We start from the raw sequence: 21,386 nt of genomic DNA, 5'->3' as shown, positions 1-21,386 counted from the left end.
TTCAAAACCATGACACACATGGCCACCATCGATTCGGCCGTTTGCTCTCGATTAAAAGGCACGATACATCAACTCGGCTGCCTGTTACTTTCAATTTTCACCCTTTCTTTCTTTCTCCACCTCCTGAGGTAGGAATTCATGCGCGAAACAAGGCTGGCAAAAAGGCAATAAAAGCTGTCAGTAGGTCGATTGCCTTGCAGACTCCGGTGCGCCGTTGTTGCTGCTGCCTTGTCTACGGACAGCTTACATAACTGCCGAGCTTTTCGAAGATATGCTCTCATATGCAACTCCTCCCGAAGTGAGATGGATGGCGGCTGGGTGGTTTTGCGTTGAGGCCCCCAATCAACGTCATACGCGATCGTGAAAGGAAGCTAATTTTCTCCCCGCTTTCTTGGCCAGTTTATCGTCAGCAGCACGCGCTTTGATTGTGTTGCAAATTAATGCAGATTATCCCGAGGTGGTTGGTTATTATGATACACGATCGCTACCTTCCATGCAACCAGTTTTTCCTCGTTCGGTTGAGTAATGGCCATATCAACAATATGATTGTAGTTAAGAGAGCTCTTAGTCTTCGAGGAAGATGATGAAGACGATGTTGTTGTGTTGACCATATGCTGAACTGGTGGAAACCGAATTGATTTAGTAGGAAATCTTCAACGTTTTCCAGGAAAACACTTTATCATTTCGTTGGAAAAATAATGAAACATGTCGAGTGTGATTTTTTTTTTCATTCATTTTGTTTTTATTTCAAACATATCACATCGATCGATAACACTTGGTTTCGCTTGAGTTGATTTTTGCTCCTGGTCTATATCTTTATCTCTCTCTGTGCGTCTCTCGCTTTCGTTATCCTCTGGTCCAAAAGTGGTGCTGAAATCGGTTTGGCTACTTTTTGCGCTTTTCAAACCTGGCCTGGAATTGTTTCAATCGAAAAGAAAAAAAATCATAGCAACACAAACTCATCTACTTTAAACAAGGAGTCGACCGGTGGGGTGATGATGCTACACGCCCCTCCTGGCCACTTTCCCTTGGGGCTTTGGTAAACTGAAACGGAAAATGGTTTTTCTACAAAGACAAGCGAAGCAAGCGAACGCCGACCGGCGGCCAACCGTCACTCCAGCCCTAAAACTCCGGTGTCCATCGATTTATCGCCGCTTCTGTTGGGGATCATCGAGAGGAACTCCGGAGATGAAGGCAGACGGAGATGGTTGGCGGCTGATGGCGAACTCACTCTCGCGCTGCGTCGATCTTCAAACAAAACAAAAACTATCTTTAAAACAAAAAAGAAACCGTCAAACGATACGCCTGCAATCTTCTTATCCGCGTGAGTCGACATGATGAGATGGGAGTGCGGGCGAGCGTGTGTGGGTGAAAACAAAATGAAACGGGTTAAGCGTCTACTGCGTGTACGCAACTCGCGGTCTTAGGTATTATGAGGCGAAAAGGATATTCTATGAGACAAATGAGTAGGCCCTGGAGTGGGTTTCGTCAACCTCTCTCACTTTCTAACGTGTTAATATCGACAGGAACCATTGCTTAAACGAGTTCACGGCGCCCAGCGAGCGGTTCGTGAACGTTCAACAAACTAATTAGTCAACAACAGGGACATGCCATGGCGCAGCTGTTGGCCAGCGGGCGTCCGGAGATTGTGTTTGTGTGTACGGAGTGTGTGGTACTCGAGTGTCTGTAGCTCTCTGAGGGCCTGTGGACGGTTTTTGGAAGAGGACAGCGCTTAGTGCAGATCGTGATGTTCATGCGAATGATCATAATGTTCATGGTGTTCTTCTTTGTGGACATGGACTGGTACGTGGTATGGGACCTTCACGGGGTACGGGACCTCCTTCTCGACCGGCACCTTAACCTCCTTGTACACCGGGTACGGCTTGTCGATCGGGACCTTCACCTCATAGGGGACCGGCTTCTCGACGGTGTACGGCACCTTCTTCTCGACGGTGTACGGGGCCGGGTAGGGGACCTTCACTTCCACCTTGTAGGGCTTGGGGACCTCGACCTTGTACGGCTTGTCGACCGGAACCTTCACCTCGTACGGGACCTTCTTCTCGACGACGACCGGGTACGGCTTGGGCACCTCAACCGGGTACGGCTTGGGGACCTCCACCTTGTACGGCTTGTCGACCGGGACCTTCACCTCATACGGGACCTTCTTGATGACGGTGTACGGCTTCGGGACTGGCACTTCGTACTTCACCTCATACGGGACCTTCTTCTCGACGGTGTACGGGACCGGGACCGGGACCTTCACCTCGTACGGGATCTTCTTCTCGACGGTGTAGGGCTGGGGCACGTGCACCTTCACCTCGTACGGCTTGTCGACCGGGTACTTCACCTCATAGGGGACCTTCTTCTCGACGGTGTACGGAGCCGGGACATGGACTGGGTATTTCACCACTTCCTTGTAGTGCACCGGGACCTTCTTCTCGACGATGTAGGGCTGCGGGATCGGTACCTTCACCTCGTACGGGACCTTCTTCTCGACGGTGTACGGGACGTGCTTCTCGACGGTGTACGGGACCGGGACCTTCTTCTCGATCGTCACCGTCTTGACGTGCTCGTGGTGATGGTGGTGGTCGTCATGGCCGCCGAAGTCGTGGCCGAAATCGCCAAAGCTGGAGTGCAGACCGCGCTTCTCCACATTCTGCGATTCCTTAGCCTCTAGCTGGGTTTCCTCCGCCTCCGCTTTCTTGTCCTCTGCAGCAGTACCCTCGCATGTGACTAGTGCCACCATAAGGGCAAGACAACAAGGAACAATAATCTGCAAGAGAATCAGAGAGGAACATACAGAGAGAGTTTTGCGGAGCCTATCCAGTCAGTCACTTCAGCGGGAACTCAGCACCACCAAAACCACTTCAGCAGTATCACTTCAGGTGTTAGCCACAAACTAGGGACTTTCAAAGGGACTCCTATTCTAAAACTGCATAAAGCAGCAACAGAAACTTCACTTCCAGTGCCAAGTAGGCACATCTTTAGCTAAGCTCTTGACTCTCCACTTTACAAAATCACAAGAACATCAAACCGCGTTTGGAAAGCGATCGCACAACACACAAATGTCCATGGGACGTTTTTTTCTCTAATTTTTGGGGACCCATTAGGCCGAACTTTTGACTTGTGATCACTTGCGACAAACATTTCCCGAAGAACACCCCGCTGCCAACTGCTGAACGAGGTTTTGGAGAACCGAATCCTGGCGCTGCTGCTTTCAACTGCCTTCCAACCAGTAAACTATTATTATACTGAAGTGAACACATACCATCCGCATTGTGAGCAAAAAGTGTATAGAACAAGCGAGACCGAAGTAGGTACTGATTTGAAGACGGCGCCCGGACCGGTATATATACAACGACGGAACCCCGCTCGGGTTTGGGCTCGCGAAGCCCCCCGATCGCGATCGGGTCGGAAAAGCGTCACGAGCTGAAAATCCCCACCCCGTCGAGGGGGATGATCGCCGGTCGGATCGATGGATGGTTGGATGGACGGAGCTTTCCGTGGGGTTCCGCGAGAGGGAAGCGAAGCGAAGAAAAGCTTGCACCATCCACGGTGCACTGAACCAGTCCGAAATGCGCACGCTGGCCGCTCTGGGGAGGGGAAAGCCGGACGGGGAAAGGGGAAAAGCGCTGCCACTGTGTGGCATACGCTCCACGAAGGCGCAACTTTCGCTCTTACACATGCAATACATATGTATGTACATCGCTTGCCATCGCATCGCCGGACCGTTGCGGAGTCTTTGGAGCATCTCGAAGGTACGCCGACCAAACGTTTACTGGCGTAATGAGGTACGGGAGGGGGCGAAGAGGGTCGCGGTGCCTTCTCCTGCTCTATTGTCTACAGTCGGGTAGCCATATGCTACACGGACAGCGCGTCAGCGTCATCGGTGGTGTTGGTGATGGAGCACAAATTATTATTGCACTAAATTTTATGCTTTCGATGGATCGGTTGCTTACGCGGCCACTGCCCTAACGCCAAGATCTTCATTCGAACCGGCGCAGGGACCGAGACGCGAGGGGAAGGGTAATTTTTTCGATTAACGAAACCCAGTGACGTTGCTTCTCTGCTGACTACGCACGGCTGGCTTCAGCGGCTAGAATTCTTATTTAGCCACACAGAGCACGGTGGAACGCATGTTGTCGGCATTGGGATTCTGATTGCGGCAAAGAAGGAAACAATAGAATTGCCAACCGAAAGGGTAGCGAGTTCTTCCGTGGGTGAGTTGTTTTTTTTGCGGAATTGTAGAAATGCCTCCAAACCGGTTGACTAACATCGCATTACCGTCAAGTCGCCGAAAAAGGAAAAGCTTACCGTTAAAGCAATAGCAGGAGTGGCTAAACAAATTCCTTAAACCGTGTCCGAGGGCTTCGTAAGTGCTTTTCATGGTTGGAAGAATATGCTGCATGAGCCACCTGTGCGAAACGATGAGTCCATTGCGGTAGAACTTCCACTCGTCATAGAAATTACTTATTACGAGATAGAATTAAGTGGATTCTAAGATGCATTGCAAATTTGTGAAGCATTTATATAATTAATTCATAACAAAAACCCACTGTGACAATTGAAGGAATATATTTCAAATAGGTGATTTTTCATAAACTCTCAGTTAATTATTTAATCTAAAAGCGGTTAAGTACCTAAGATTGATTGATTACCAACCGGTTTTAACAATTTGTATTTTATTGTTTATACTTTTACTTTTTCTTCTTCTTGGTATAACGACCGTGTTGGTCATGCCTACCCGTTAAGGGCTTACAAGACATTTTCTCTATGCGTTAAGGGCTTACTAGACTTTTCCCCATTCTCGGTTGGGATTCGAACCCACCTCGTCGAGGTAGTGGGCTCGGCAGCCGCGAGCCCCCAACTAGTCTTTGAGCGTTTGACGAGTCAGAAAGCGAAGCCGGAAATCACCGTCCGAGATAACATAATCAATTCACGCTTTCGACTCAGTTTGTGGTACGAGCTTTTGTTTTGTTACAAAGCTATGGGTTACCCAGAATGATCATGTTTTTGCAAAATATGTTTGCGATTAATTAGCTCAGTGCTGGTGATAATTTTGCACGCGTTATCGCTCAGAACACATTATCTGATGTAGTTCGTTGTATTTCTTTCTTTTCCGAGCCAAACGATTCCGCACGATCCTCAGTCGTTGTTCATCTTTCTTTCTAAGATTGTGTGTTTAAGTGCTTTGAATTACAGCAATCTTAAAGTCATGAATAATTGTAGTTATATGTTGGTGCTGTTTTTTGGTGTAGTTTTGTCAGCCCGGTTCACAATGGCGATCAATAGTTTCGAGTTACAGACACTGATGAATAAGCTTGATTACTTAAAGGACAAACTACAAGATGTAGAGCAAACTATGAAAAGTTCGCTGAAGGTGAATCCCCAGCACAAGTTAAGTGAATACACGATGATAAAAGAGAAAAATATCGACTCTTTGTAGGAAACGGAGCATCGCCTGCAGGAGAAGCTAACCAAACACGAAAATAATATTAACGGAAAGATCGAGACGATCGAGGCCAAAATGCATGCAATGAAAGAATCTTTTAACAAGGTAAGGAAGCGTTCAATAGGTGTTGGAGATCGGGTTCAGAAAATCAAGACGATTGACTTTTTTAAGTTGATGTTTGCTTCTTTTGCAGATTGTTAAGATAAGTGAAGAGACTACTCGAGCCAACTTAGAAGAAGTGAAGAATCAGTTGATTTCCAGGATGGACAATATGCAGCTACAACTGACGACTGAAACAAAAACCATCCAGGAAAAGACCCAAACTGAGCTTAAGCAACTTGGAGAGAACAGGAAAACTCTTGACATGCTCACCGATTCGGTACGAAATATGAGTACACTGTCGGAAAAAAGCAATAAGATACTTAAGGCTCGCTTTTCATATCCTGCCCGTTCATGTTACGTGATGAAACAGTCCGGTGAATACATAATTAATACAGACGAAAACACTTTCAACGTACTTTGTGAACAAAATACCTTTGGAGATGGCTGGACTGTAATCCAGCACAGGTTCAACGGTTCAGCCGATTTTTATCGGAACTGGACGGAGTACCGCAACGGATTTGGGAATTTGGATGGCCAATTCTGGCTTGGGCTAGAATACGTGCATCAAATTACTAAAAACCGACCGCATGAACTGCTGGTGGAAATAAAAGATTTCCATGGAAACTACGGATACGCGAAGTATGGAGAGTTTGAGATAGGGGACGAATCGGAGTTGTATGTATTGAAGAAGTTAGGGGCATACTCAGGGACAGCAGGAGATTCGTTGCGAGTCCACAAGAATAAACAATTTAGCACATTCGATCGCGACAATGACGAATCGAATAACTTGAATTGTGGTGAGCGTTGGCACGGAGCCTGGTGGTATAGTTACTGCCACAATTCTAATTTGAACGGGCGTTATCAGAACGCAACAGATGATGGTGGAGCGATGCATTGGTATTTTTTCAAAAACGACAGGCGTGGATTGTCTTACTCACGAATGATGATTCGAGATATCATTAATTAACATAAAAATAAAGCGATTACCTCATCAGTGAAGATGTTCATTAACTGCAGCATCCCTCTCTCCCTTCACTTCTACCAAATTGAAGTAATAACAGAAAATTGGATGCTAGCATTACTATGCACAGCAATTGCTTTTGAATAAAAACAGATCGTCTGATATCAAAATGTTCGTTTTCATTCAAAGAGAAAGAAGAACAAAAAAGAAAGGAACATGGTGAAACAGATTCTATCAAATAAAATTTTCTTCTCTGCGTAACAACCGTGTTGGTTATGCCTGCCCGTTAAAAGACTTACAAGACTTATTCCTGGTCTCGGTTGGGATTCGAACCCACGCCGTCGAGATAGTGAGCCCCGGCGCTCATGGGCCGAATTTTTAACCGGCGCTGCCGCTCGCCTGTCGCAAATCCTCGTCTTGAGCGTTTGACAACTCAGAAAGCGAAGCCGGGAATTACCGTCCGAGATAACATAACCGGTTCACGCTTTCGACTCAGTTTGTGGTATGAGCTGTTGTTTACCATAAAACTATGGGTCACTCAGTAAGAACCAGTTTTTGTCAAAATATGTTCGCGGTTGGCTCAGTGTTGGTGATAATTATGCACCCGTTACCGCTCAGAACACAGTATCAGAATTAGTTTTCTAATCTTTTTAGCCTTTCGGAGCTAAACGAATTCGCACGATAATCAGTCGTGTTTTATATTTCGTTCTGACTGTGTGTTTAAGTGCTTCGAATTACAGCAATTTTAAAGTCATGAATAATTGTAATGTTATTTTGGTGTTGTGTTTTGGTGTAGTTTTATCAGCCCAGCTGACAATGGCAATAGAAGGTTTCGAGATGGAGCTTTTGATGACAAAACTAGACTACTTGCAGGACAAATTGCAGGAGATGGAGAGTTCGCTAAAGGTAAATCCCCAGCACTAGTTAAGTGAAGACACGATGATATAGCAAACAAATATCGGCTCTTTGTAGGAAACGGAGCATCGTCTACAGGAGAAGCTAACCAAGCTTGAAAATAATATTAACGAAAAGATCGCGACAATCGAAGCCAAAATGGATGCAATGAAAGACTCTTTGAAAAAGGTAAGGAAGCATGCAATAGGCGTTGGTGTTACAATCTAAAAAATCATACCAGTCAAAATTTGGGGAAACAATGACGGCCTCTTTTCCAGAGTGTGGAAGTATCCGAAGAGAATACACGAACTAAATTGGAAGAGTTGAAGAATCATATGACATCCAAGATGGACCACATTCAGGAAACGTCTCAAACTGAACTCCAGAAACTAGGAGAAAATAAGGAAATTCTTGATATGCTAACGAATTCGATTCATAATTTAATTACAAAAGCAGAGGCTCGGAGCTCGCTGCAGGTAAATGCTTACCACAAGTTAAGTGAATACACGATGATAAAGAAGAAAAATATCGACTCTTTGTAGGGAACTGAGAATCGTCTACAGGAGAAGCTAACCAGGCACGAAAATAATATGAACAACAAGATCGAGACGATCAAGGCCAAAATGAATTCAATCGAAGGCTCTTTGAAGAAGGTAAGAGAATCTGAGAATCAGCATAATGGTGATTTTTATGCAGATTTCTACCTAAAATATCTAAAATATCTATGTCAAATTAAATGAAGAGGTCCTTCATGAACATGTTCATGCATCACTCTTTCAGGAACACATAGCTTCCAGCCTCGAATGGGTTGCAGCCTCAAATGGAAATGTTCCTTACGGAGCAGTAAAAGGGGGACGGACCTCTAATGGTGACACTCTTTACATTGGGCGTGCGTACTATCGTGGCAATCTACTTCCAGGAAAAATTCATCCATCGAGTGACGGTAACCTATACGTTTCATATGCTGACAAAGAGATCGATTTCAAAAACTACGAAGTACTTGTCGAAGTTCGACGTGGATTCCGAATTATAGATTAGGATGAAGGGAATGAGTGAAAAACAAAACCAGGAAAACGTTCCATGTATCGAAAAGTCGCATGCCTGTTATTGAAAGAAAATTATTGACCTAGGTGGAAAGATGATAATAAGAAATATTCCAGTAGAAGTTTATGTAGAATATTTTCAGTCTCTTGTATTTATGCAAAGTATTGAATATTAAAACAAAACTAAATTAAATCAAATAAAAAGAGCTCTATTTCAAATAAATCAGATAAATCAGAAAGAGGAGGTATAGTAGATTTTACTTTTACATCCCATTAGTAGATTTTACAAACCGCTTCAAGAAAAAAAAACCATCTCCGTTCTACAAACTAATACATAAAAATGTCGAATCAACTCGTCATGCGTATACTCCTTCTCGTATCAACATGATTGAGCTTAAACCGAGTTTAATTTATTCTAGTCGAACTGGAATATATTAATGTTTTATGCAGCCTGTAAATTGTTGCCAACAACATCATTCTCATCTTCACCCACTGTTTGAGTCATTATTAAACTGAAGGTCATGGGCCTCGTAAAATGCTAACTGCAGATACAATTCAGCGTCCGGTCGTGTTTCCTTGGAGCGAAAATTCCAAAACATCCTCCCACCGCAAAAGGATGAAGTCGAGTAGCAAAAACACAAAGAGGAAAACCAAAAACTAATAACAAGCGTCCACCAAGGCCGCGAAAAAAAAACCACTCACACGTGGCCGATCATACGCCGTCGCATTCGGTATGCGGTTTCCGTTTTCCGTGACCGCGACACAAGAAAAACAAAACAGTTCAGATTTCTCTTCTACCTCGCGCCGTCCGCCAACGTGTCCGCCCAGAGGCCGCCAGAGGACGGACATCGCAATAGCGAAAGCCGTCACATTTCCTGTGATCACATCGATCGCGATCATGATCGCGTCCGCACCGACACGTCCGCCAACCCGTCCCTCGGCCTTACGTGAGGGGAAAGATTTCCCAACTCGGTCAGATCGAAGTCGGAGCGCATTGTAAGGCGGGCTTTTCTCGGCTCGCCACAGCCTTGACCCGAATCGTCGCTGCTCCGTCGCTGGGTCGAGCTCCCAAATTCGATTCCCCAATGCGGGTCTTGACTCCACCGAAAGCCAATTTTCCCTTCAAATCGAAGCTATTCGCGTCACCAGAGGGGTTCAATCAGGCCGGGCCGGATAATTCGAATAAGCCACAGCGTCTTAAGCCTTTTCTCTTTCCTGACCCCTTTTCGCCATTGTGTTCGAGTTTTCGCAATCTAACATACTTTTACCGTTATTGCTGTTTTGTTGCATTCAATACTATTTTTTTTTACCATTTTTTGTTTTAAGCTTCAAACTACTTTTTCGTGAAATATGAAAAAGTAGAAAATTGTTTCTTGAAAATAGGAACTATTTATTTTTCAACATTTGGACAGACTCACTCAAATGCCCTCTGGGGTAAATCGTCATAACGCATGTCGTAAGCACCGCAAGCTGTCGTTGGAAGGCTCATCTAATGTTCTCCCTCCGAAAATCGCCACTTTATGGCCACAGGCTCTGGAGCGGACTGGTGGCCCTATTTTCTTCTTCAAAATTACTAAAAGAAAACGACAATCTTGTTCATCTCTCGATCGATCCGTTCGTTAGCGATACCGAAAATATAAATCCCATTACATCGTCACTGCCCGGCCAGTGTTGCTTTATGTTTCAAACCCCCCATCCAAGCGGCTTTCCTCGATTTCTACTCCGGTGGAAGCCGGAGACCGGTTTCCATCGATTCCCATCACATTCCATTTTGCACCGATCTTTTTCGCTGAAACGATCGACGAAATTTTGCGCCGTCAAAGTTGCGCGAATTTCCGCTCTGTAAATTTCCGGGGGAAATTGACTAGCCGGCACCGGGCAGGGGCTACATGGAAGCCGTTGCCCCGGCTGGCTGGTCAATGGATTACGGAGCTAGACTTAACGGAAATGAGCCGCGGCAGGGAACACGCGGCGTTGAATGATTGATTATCCGATAGCATGGTTAGTATTAAAGCAGAATTAACGAACTGCATGCAAGAAGTGGACTGCACTGGGCTAAGAAGTAGTCACATTATAGCAAATTAAACTAGACTTTATAAAAGAAACAAAAGAAAAGAAGTGTATCCCGAATCTATAGCCAACGCTAACACTGATCAAAAATAGCCGCAACCGAAGTTTTAGTAAAAGCATGTTCAGCTCATGCAACAAATCAACTTATCTCATTATGGAGAACGTTATCTCGAACGGTTATTCTCACTCGATTAACGGCTTTGTGATTATTTTGATAGGATTATGTTTTCGCTAATCATGTATCAGCGTGGGCTCTTGGATCATTTTAGTAATAGTCCATTATTTATTCAATATCCATCCAGTTGTTGAAAATCATTTTGAAATTAACAAACATTACATCGTAAAGGCAATAACATGATTTAAACCAAATTACTTTGCTTTTAGATATAAAAAAGGGACTTTCTTCTTTTATATCCGAGCTCTCCTTCTCTTGCCATCGACGGATCAATTGTTATTACTGTGGTTACCTTCGTACGTATACCTACGATGGAAAAACTAACCATTTTGCAAAACCATCAACCAGATTGTGACTCCGCCGTGCATTGTTGCCTAACCATGCAGGAAATAAATAGTAGGAACCAGAAAAGCCCACCATACGCTTGATTTTTATTCCCAAACCTTTGTGCAAACAGACGCAAAATTAAGCTCGCCAACGCCAACAATAATCTGCGCTAACGCTTAATTTGCTCACATCCCAAATACGAAACGAACCTTTCGCTATGCTTTTCGTGTGGATATGTAGCGCTTTTTGCACTCACTATCCTACCCGCATTTCCTTCACATCTTTCCCTCCTCGCTGTGCCAACGGCGCCGAAGAAATGTGTCGAAAGAAGGCACCCATCACCGATCAGCGATCAGCGACTTGAGCAATCCTTGTCCGGGCCGGCACCGGGTGGAAGCTCGCGGTTTCCAAAACGGCTCCCTAAGAGGCCTAATTCACGCTTTCGTTCGCCAACTTTTCGGGCACAGGCAGCAACTCCGCTTGCCAAACGCCACCACGCAATGGCAATGGTGCTGCGCTAGGGCGAAGAAAGAGGAACAACATTGCGTTCGAGAAAGAAAAACATTTAAAAAGTGCAATTAGATTAATGAACCTTATCGTGCGCCGGTGCACCTTTTGCGCCGTCGGCTACGAGCTACCGCTTCAAGCTGTAATTTGTTATGTTGAGGCAAAAATCCGCAACCTTACGGTTCGATCGCGATGCGGCGATGCGTCTGGCGAGGTGAGAGATCCCGTGTTTGATGGTAATAAACATCACTCAATCATCAAAATACACCTTTTCGGTGGATGACGAATCAATCACGCCGGGAGGGAGTGTTGGCCGCAAAGGTTTAGCTCGGTTCAATGCAATTGCGCCCGTGTGTGGCCTCCTCTCCAAGGTGTGGCGTTTAATTTTAAGAAAAAAGATCGGTTTTAGAGTGATCTTCAACAACTAATAAAATATTGAATTCCTGCTAGTGTTCGTTAGATATAAACTAATTTTCAAGTATCTTTAGTTATTTTCTATTTTCTTACCTTTGAACTATATTTTTAACCAGACTTTAGTTATTTCAAAATGATTTTAAAGAAACCAAGCCACATGCAAATAATTTAATTTTTTTTTTGACATACATATGAAGCATAGTCTTGGTATGAACAATAGTATATTTCAATTACAAATCCAAAAAACCACCGACTAAACTCCTCAAAAGATACAATTTACAATATTTGTTCATAAAGATTTAGTTTTCGCATCGTTATTGTGAAATGTGATTCAAAGATCAGATGTCTCATTCATTTGTTAACTTACACAATACAATGTGTTATGCGCAAAGATGAAAGAAAACACGGCTCACAAATAAATCTACAGGCTCGCAAAACTCATCACACCATTCTGGAAGGATTAGATCACAACTTTATGTAATGACGAATGCTGCACCAATGTTTTGTTATAAAACAGCCTGAAAACTGTATGCATCCCCCTACTCTCTCTCTCTCACTCTCCGGTTTGTCTCCTTTCTTCCACCGCCCATCCATACCTTCCCATTTTTTGTGTGAATTATTAAACCTGTTGGCAAAATCAATAGGATAATTACGTGTCGAGGTCAAACAACAATCAACAACCGAACGCCACGGGTGCGCTTTTAATGAAAATCATACCGAGGGAAACCCTTCCACCGGCATCGTCGGAAGGTGCATCGCCCGGGTACAGCCCTAATCATACACACACACACTTGTACTGCGGTTCGTGCAGAAAAACGGCCAAACGAGGTGTGCGCGCGTGCCTCGTCAGTCGGCGAACGGCGCTGGAGGCCGTCCATATCGGGCCGGGTAAGTATTATAACGCCACTTTAACGATCGAAGGATGCTGCGAAAAGTGCAAAATTGTGTGAATCGTGCGCCGCCTGGGAGAAAGAAAGGAGAATGTGTGACGAAAACGTGAACGAACAAACGAACGGAGTCGGTAAAGTAGTGCAATGCATGCAAGTGCGCCAGGAAAGAAAAGTGTCGATAGAGAGAAGGAAGGAAAGACAGAAAGAAAGTGTTGCGTAATATTTTTCGTACGTTGCCGGCTGCATCTCGCCAAACGATCGGCAGCGGCACACAAACACACTCGTCGCAGCCAGGGGAGAGGGTTACAAAGTTGTCCAATGGCGGAGGAAAAAAAAAGGATGGTGTTGGCGGAGATTGTGCGGATGCTACCACCCCCCGTAATGGCTTCGGTAACAAAAACCCCTCAGCATCAATAACAACAACATCGTAAAAAAAAACATCACACATCGAAGCAATCGAATCAAGTCGAACTCTTTCGCTTCCCACTGCTGAAGGCAAATGTAGAACAACCGTGCGCGCTCACACAGAGATTTTCCAGCGAAAAACTGGCACACGCACGAAGCAGGTAGGTACATAAGAGCCACGGAACCGCCGAAGAGAAGGGCAGTCGACGTCGGTTTGGACGAAGGCGATTGTCTTGTGCCGGGTGTCGCTACTTAGTTCGGGAAACGATTCAGTTGTATCAACTTAATCAACCCAAAGTTCATTCACCTGTCATTTGGTGAAACGTTAAAGAGGAAATCTAATCTAATTACAATTGAACAAAAACCAGGAAGATAAGCCTTTTCCGCAAATAAGAAATCATGCCACACGTCGTGGGAACTGTCAAAAGAAAAACAAGTAGAAGTTCTCCTAGATTGGACGAACTTTTATCATTCCTTGTTCATTAGTACTTTATAATTACTTACTTCACCATAGTTCACATTCCTTAAATTTAAGTTTTCCCTTTATTATTTAATTGTAGATATTTTTCTACGAGAAAGTATTCCCAAGTCTTGCAGATTGATCATTCTGAGCTTCCAAAATTCGCCTGCTTGTGAATAACCGAACCCTTCTCCTGGGGAACCTCGAGTCATCATGCATTCAACCCTAAATTGGTTGATCGACTACCCGGTGTGCGATTCCAGTTTCTTCGCGGGTCGCAAAACGGCATCCACGGATGACGAATGGCGGTGCAACTCGTGCGGATTATAAAGCTTGCCCGGCGGTCAATAGAGGTCTCCCCCTGCGGAGCGTGACGTAACGAACGTGTTTTGCTTTTTCACCACCTTTACGACTCTTTTGCTTTCCTGAAGCACCATCGAGTGCCCCCGTCCACCGCTCCGTCGGGCAGCAGGAAGGGAGCAGCAATTTTGTCGCCCCATGAGCTGCAATGAGGGCTCGCAGGATTGTAAACAAATCCAGTTGTTACGTCCTACGCTCGACCGGTCGGATCTGAAGATCTCGGACATTGCCCTAATGCGGCGATGGCGAGCCCTAGCAGCCCGCGCATTGGTTGCCTTTCTCCTGCCAAGGAAACTGCAAGTGCATTGCAACAGATTGTTGTCCCGCCGCCAAGTGAAGCCCTTTGCTGCGCGTGGTTTTATTTTTTCTTTTCCTTGACTCAGTGCGATCGGTGGGACAGTAGGTTAGCCCTGCCGTGCTCCAGTTTTCCCTAATTGATGTGAACCTATTTTTATCTTACCCCGAGAGCAATTGCCACCATTGGAAGGTTGGGCGTCTGATCGCGCGATGTGTGCGGTTTAAAGAGCGGGTTCGTCGCTTATCAAGCTATTCGCTTAAGTCTTTTGATTCTCTGCTCTGCCTGGAGTTGCACTATGCAAAACATAGTGAGGAATGCTACGTGCGAACGCATGTTTCTGGATGTGTGTTTGTGTGAGCATAATTAACTTTAGATTGATTTTATTTCCGAAAACACCAACCCCACCGGGTCTGCAAATTTTAAACCTGCCGTTGGAACGCTCGCCACGTTACGTCCTTATCTTCGTGCGTGCGTGACATCAAAGGCTCTTTTTTTTATTTTCTTTTCAGCGTCCTCCTCGACTTTTCACGGTGTGATGCGTAACCGGCGCCGGTTGCTGCGTGCTTGGTTTTCCCTTTTTTTCAAATTTTTCTTTTCACACCAGCCAGCCATTTTTCGGCTCCGCACTCGCATGGTGGTGGCCATCGGTGGCAATCCGTTACGGTCGGTCCGAAGCCACGCGATTGCACAACTTTCGCCTGCCCTGCACGAGCGTAACCGGCGTGGTTCGGTGTGCTCTATCTGTGCCACATCGTGCCCGAAGATGCAGATGCGTCCGTACGTCAAGATTAAATCCGCCGAGGGCAATAGCAACGAAAAAAAACCCACCCCAGATCCGATCGACGATTCGGCCACCCCACCCCACCCGCTGTTGGAGGCTCGTGTGAAGGTCAATTTGATGGAAAAGCTAACGCGCAGATCGGGTTTGGCCTTTTTTTCGGTCTCCTTCGGCCGATGGCCTCCATTTCCCAGTTATTCAGTTAGCTTTTCCGTCGCATTTAGGGCTTGTCGTTTCGCTCTCGGTTTTCTCGCTTTTTAATTATTATTCCTCCAACTGATCGTTAGACACCGGTTTGGTGGTGTTTTTCGAACGTTTTTTTTTCTTCTCTTCTCCACACAACAGCCGATGGCCGGTGAAAATTGATTCATAAAATCAGATACCTTTGCAGTGAGTGCACACGGCGTTGAAGGAAGCCGTTAAATTGCCTCCATCAGCTGCTGTTCGCGGACACGGCGAAAGATTAATAGAAAGCCTTCGAACGATGCAGCGCGAGTATGTGCTCGTATGGCGCGCGGCGGTTGGCAAGGTTGTGGAGGGAAGTAATACAAACAAACGAAAAACCTTTCCAAAAATGCAGCTCCAATGTCGTGGAGTCTATGGAACGCGGCGGGAAATAATCGACGGACGGTAAAATATGCTTTGTTGTAACGAAAAACCGATAATGGTGTTTAGGAAATTAAACAAAAAATACAAGAGACGTAAAAATACTAGTAAGAAATATGATTTGATTTTTTTTGTGAATAAACAATCTTCCACGATTATTTTGAAATCACTGTCAAAGATTCTTTTTTCTAGTTGTTAAAAAATATTTGTAAAATCGACTATGAAATAGATTTTTTTTTCTTTTTCAAATAAACGAAAAAAGATTTAGATTTTGTCCTAAGAAAACACTTGCCGGCTCAAATGGCAAAGTGTGTCCCAACAGCGTTTCTAAGCCGACATGAGTATGCAAAAATTTTCCCTCCACCAAATCGGTCAATCGAACGCACCACGACGATACCTTCCCTTTCTCTCGCTTCAAGGTCTGTGTCACAAAAAAAAGGTCGAATAAAAAAACAACATCAGAAACCTTTTTACGCACGAAAATAAGAAACCGTTTGCGTACGGTTGAGCCGAGTGTGTTTCCTTTCGAAAGCATTACTGCGATATTGTTTTTCCCGACCATGCGCCATGTTGCTTGCAAGCGCATGGTTAATCCCTAGCGATGGTCAGTCATTTTTTTTTTGTATGTTGGGGGACGCAACGTGCGTCGCAATGCACAAAACCGTTGAAAGGCGATGTAAAACCAAAAAATAACTGTACAAATGAGCCTCCCATCGTCCACGCTCGAGTGAATTTAATTGGGCTGCAATGAGTGAGTGGTAATGCGCTCCTAACCTTGTAGTGCATTGAGGACAGTGATGGCCTATTCCGTGGAGAGAAGCAACGGAAGTCCTTTCCTATCGCGTGGGCCAGAGAAAGGACTCATATTTCTTTAAAAACATTCACTTGGGATTATACAATTTCCCTTCAGGTTATGTCCTCAACCACTACGAGGCTTCCTCTGTTCAAGTTATAATCTAATTAAAATAATTATGATCATAAAGCAGTGTTGATCGAGACGTTGATGATGATGATGATGACGATGGCAATGGTTTCTTGCACAATGAAAGCACGACTTCGACACTGTGGTATTATTCAGTGGCGCAAGCTGAACGACATCTTTCGGGCAGGACGGGTTGTAAGGAACCGTATTCATCATGTGTCATTAATGTTGGCCCTCGTCGCTGTGGTAGAAAAAAATCGGAGGCAAAAAGCAAACAGAACCGTCCAGAAGCACCGGTCACATTCATTCATGTTGTGTTTGTTATTGCTCAACCAACCAGTTCAGGTTTTACTGCTCACTTGAATAGTAAAATTTATTTTATTCCATTGCGTTGCAGAATAAACTAAACATTTTCTACCTGTGTAAATAAATTTAAGTACCAATTTGGTGTTTCACAAAAATAAAACTCACCCTTAGAAAGCAAATACTAACATATGAATGGTTGTTGTCTACGATTAATTATAAATCAGACCCCCCACCCAAATGCATTCACCCTTTATGGTGCATAAGCCTTCCATAATCATAACCATTAATGGGTGAAAAATAACTAACACAAACACCAAACCCATCACCCACTCTTATGCAGGGCGATAATCCGTCCGTTTCAATAAATCCCGGCGAAGCATAAACCATGGCAAGACCACGTGCTACCATCACCACCACCACCACCACCACCAGCAGGGTGTGCCGGAAAGTTAATCCCGAGCCCAAAGTGGCCATGGAAAATCGAGGAAAATTACCAAACTGAACGGAAAATGGAAAGCGTAAATTAATCACACCACCACCACATAAGCAAAGTCTCTTTTTCCACGAAGGTAAGTCATCTTGGTTTTCTCGCGTGGTCTTTCGAATGGACGTTGGAGGAATTTGGTTCGAATACGACACGCGGGGGTCGGTTTTTCTTTGTTGCACCGTGCGGTAGGCGAAGGAGAAGGAAATGGGCCGGGCAATGATTGGTGCATTGCAGACTATGCACGGTATGTCGGTAAAATGGCAAAGTCGAGCCACTGGCTCAAGCATAACTGTCTGCAGTGCAGCGTAATTGTGGCCGCGTGGGTTTCACACACTCCCACAGTTTCGCTCAAATCAACAGCATCAAAGGGAGGTAAATTAAATCTAAATGTAACTGGTATGAACGGATCGAAAATATTTGCTACCGGCTTTTAAGAAATAAGCAAACAAACATCAAACCAACGAATAGCTATGACTATGATAAATTATTGAAAAGAAGGTAAACTTTGAACAAAAAATTTGATTGAACACAAACTCAGTTCGATGCAGGAAATAATGAAAAATATGTCATATATTTTTGAAAATCTAAAAACTCGATCAAACTTATAACAAACTTATAACGTGTTATTCATAAAAGAAAACTTAAGTATTAAAGGCACACAAGCTAGAAACAAGAGAATAAAAGTAACAAAAAACAAATGATTATTAAGGGAAAAGTTTGCGCAACATAATCATTTCTCAAGTTGATTTAAGAGGATGAAAATCAAAAGTTTGTTCTTTTAAACGTTAATTATTGCTGACACAATCACGACTGTAATCTTTTATGGTGAACTTTATCTTGATATTTTACATAACGATCTAATCAACCATGATTGTGGAATTAATCTGATAAGAACATTTTATTAAAGACAAATTTGAAGAGATCGTTCCAATCGGCATATGCAAATGGACCATTTATTGCACAGGTCCAGTGAATGCAATAGAATAAAAGCGTTCGTTTTACGAGCACCTCGGACAAAGTACATCTATTAATAATTAGTGAAAGTGGTCCCTGTTTTTATGGTCGGCTCAGTTGTGCCCAGTATATAATGGTTATGTTTGAACGGTCAGCAAATCTTGTTGCCCCCAGAATGATTCCTTTCTTCCCACCCAGCTCCTTCTTTCGCGACAGGCATTCTTTTTATGTGTTGCCCGTCATTCTCTTTACTTTACGAGCGACGATTAATCAGAACTCGTGAACAAACCTAATTGGAAAGCTATGAAATCTTAGCTTTATTTGCCGATCCCTAACACAGATGTTTATCAGAACGAATGGTACTTTCTCCAGAGTAGGGCGGAGTTCGTTCTGCAATGCATCTCAAAAGAAAGCAGTTCCGTGTTGATCCCTGGTGGCAGTGAAAATTAACCACATTCGCATCAATCAAACTGCTTGTTACATTTGCATAATCAACTTAACCTTCGCCACGGCAAAACAGTTCTGTGTCACTTCGGGCGCAAACCGGTAGCATTTCATAACCCGAGTGTGGGGCTCCATTTGGGGATGCAATTCACGTGCACAAATGCACTTCGTGTACGTGGGACGGTAATAAACTATCAACCGCCAAGCCTTAAATATCCATTATTGTCATTCCCGACGCTGCTCACTTGTCGTGTGTGATTTTTGCGGCACATAAAACCCAACGCCATCACCACGCCAACATAACCACCCGGTTAATGATTGCGATCGCAGACAGCAGCGTCGATTGTGCGATTGTTCTTCACCACCGTCAGATCGCGTCCACTTTCTTCGGTGGTTTTGCTCATTATGGCCAAGTGTGTACGTGGGTTTCAAGCACCCCTTTCTACCTTCTCCTAGTTCATCCACCAACCGCAAGCGTCTCAACAATGAGAAGACATAAGAGAGTGACTGCATAATTGGCAAACGCCCAACGACGTGTTGGATACAGCATCGCTATGCGGAGGCCTCACACGTCAGAAAGGGGATATTTATGATTACAAATTACATGTATGTGCAGTCAGTCGGTGCAAATTGTCCACCAACCACCGATGGGAAACCGATGAGGGATGTGAAATTGTGAGTTTTTGTTATTAAATAATTGCTTGGTCTTTTATTTCCACGAAGCAATAGGGAACACGATTCAAAATATTATTTTCAAATGAAAAAAAAGGATTGAAAAAATCAGTAGACTCTTATAGTCTAACCTTATGGTTTTTTTAATAAATATTTTACTAGAAGTTTTGTAACTTTAATATGTTATTTCAGAATACAGTAGGTAAGGTTACTTAGGTTTATTTCAATTTAAACGAGTCTGAGTGGCTTGGGAAAAACTGTGCAGCATAAGTGGACGCGATCGGTAAATCGACCGAACGGTTACGGGCGTTCTTAAAGTGTTACTATAATAGTTTCCCTAATAAAGGGCTCTTATTGGCATAATTACGTAAAATTACCCGCGCCAAACGGTTATGTATTTATTGCCTTTTAACCTCAACTGAACCGGCGTCCCGGGCGCTCGACGGGCGGCCCTGTCATAAAGTGGAACCGGGAGTGGAAACATAAAGCATACTTACGGCCCAAGCGAGCCCCTTAGTTCGTTCGGGGCAGCCACTCGTCAGCAAGAACCACACAGCCCTTTCTGCTCGGGAACCCAAGCAAGGAAGCCCCGATGTCGCATGCCTACACCGAGGCAATCGACGCCAGCGTTCAATTCCGCCAATGCACGCCGTGTAAATCATTAAAAGCCACCTAGAAGCCACCGACCCCCCGCCCTCAGAGAGTGTCTCCCATGCATGCATGCTCCACTTATCCTGTACCCCCGATCGTTCGTCCGGGGCGCACACCGGGTAATTTCTCACGGTACATTATTCCGCACCGGTCGGTCGGTGTCGTTTGTCGTTTTACGTAAGTGTTCGAGTGGCGTACGTTTGCGTGGAGCCACGCAAACATCCAGCGGGCGGCTGACATGTTCCTAGTGTTTTTTTTTTATTATTTTGTTTTCGTTTCCTACTTAGTGTCCGTAATGATTCCAATCGGCTCGTACACCCCTGAGTGCGCTGACGGCGTTTGACATTTGCTCCACTTTTGGCCCGGCGTCCCAGCCGTCGTTTCGGATGTCTTCTCGCATCGACACAATTGCACGATTTTTTCCTCCCAAAACTGATCGACAAGAAACGTATGAGAGCGGGATCCTCGAATCGGCTATGGTTCACAGTGAAGCCTCACGTACTCGCGTTGACAAAACGGCGTGTCGGCCATCGGGGTTAGGCAACATCGGCGGGTTTGTGCGAACAAAAACAGGTAAGCACCGTGTCCAAGTAATTGGTACGGGTTTGCGAAATCCAGTGGGACAAGAAACATGACAGGCCGCCGAAAAGTGAACTGACCGTAGCTAATTTGTCGCCGATATTTTTTAAGTCCATTTATCAAAATTGGTCAGGTACTACTAGCGATTGCTTGCCATTTTTTTGTTAATATAAGAAACAATTTGTCTTATATATTTAAATTGATTAACTGATTCAAAGTAAAAGACAAACTTTATGAGTTTACGAAAATCACAAAAAATAATCTAGCTACAAATAAAGTATTAAGTTAGGCAAGGGTCCCATGAATAGGAGGGTTTTCTTGGAATATATTCCCACTTCCCCGATTGAGAGGCTGCCTAATGTCGTTGTGACGTCGTTATGGGTGATGGCCATGGCAGGATGATGGCTATGACATCTTCTTCCAATCTCCTTTTGATTAGTCTTGTTTCAGAGTTAATGCTTCTTCAATACCTAGACCCCTGATTTATCATCCGTGGTCACAATATATCAACGTAACGATGATCCTATGTCAACATAAAATATACGGAGCTTAATGATATTTATCAAAGATGAATAAATTTCAAAATAATTACCACCCATCAATTTTTAAACAGTACTTCTCAAAACGTT

General features: G+C 44.4%; 1 protein-coding gene across 1 annotated transcript; it reads right to left on the bottom strand.

The window, feature by feature from the left end:
- Nucleotides 1–1,732: 1,732 nt before the first annotated feature.
- LOC131262094 (skin secretory protein xP2) lies at nucleotides 1,733–13,752 on the bottom strand. Its single transcript, XM_058264018.1, has 2 exons — nucleotides 13,745–13,752; nucleotides 1,733–2,819 (listed from the first exon to the last, which is right to left on the bottom strand). Exons 1-2 carry the CDS (start codon nucleotides 13,750–13,752, stop codon nucleotides 1,733–1,735), a joined length of 1,095 nt encoding a protein of 364 aa, XP_058120001.1.
- Between the last annotated feature and the right edge of the window lie 7,634 nt (nucleotides 13,753–21,386).

Source organism: Anopheles coustani, chromosome 2, assembly GCF_943734705.1.
Source record: "Anopheles coustani chromosome 2, idAnoCousDA_361_x.2, whole genome shotgun sequence".
NCBI lineage: Eukaryota > Metazoa > Arthropoda > Insecta > Diptera > Culicidae > Anopheles > Anopheles coustani.
Note: the sequence above shows the minus strand (reverse complement) of the source record. Positions and strands in the feature narration are given on the sequence as shown.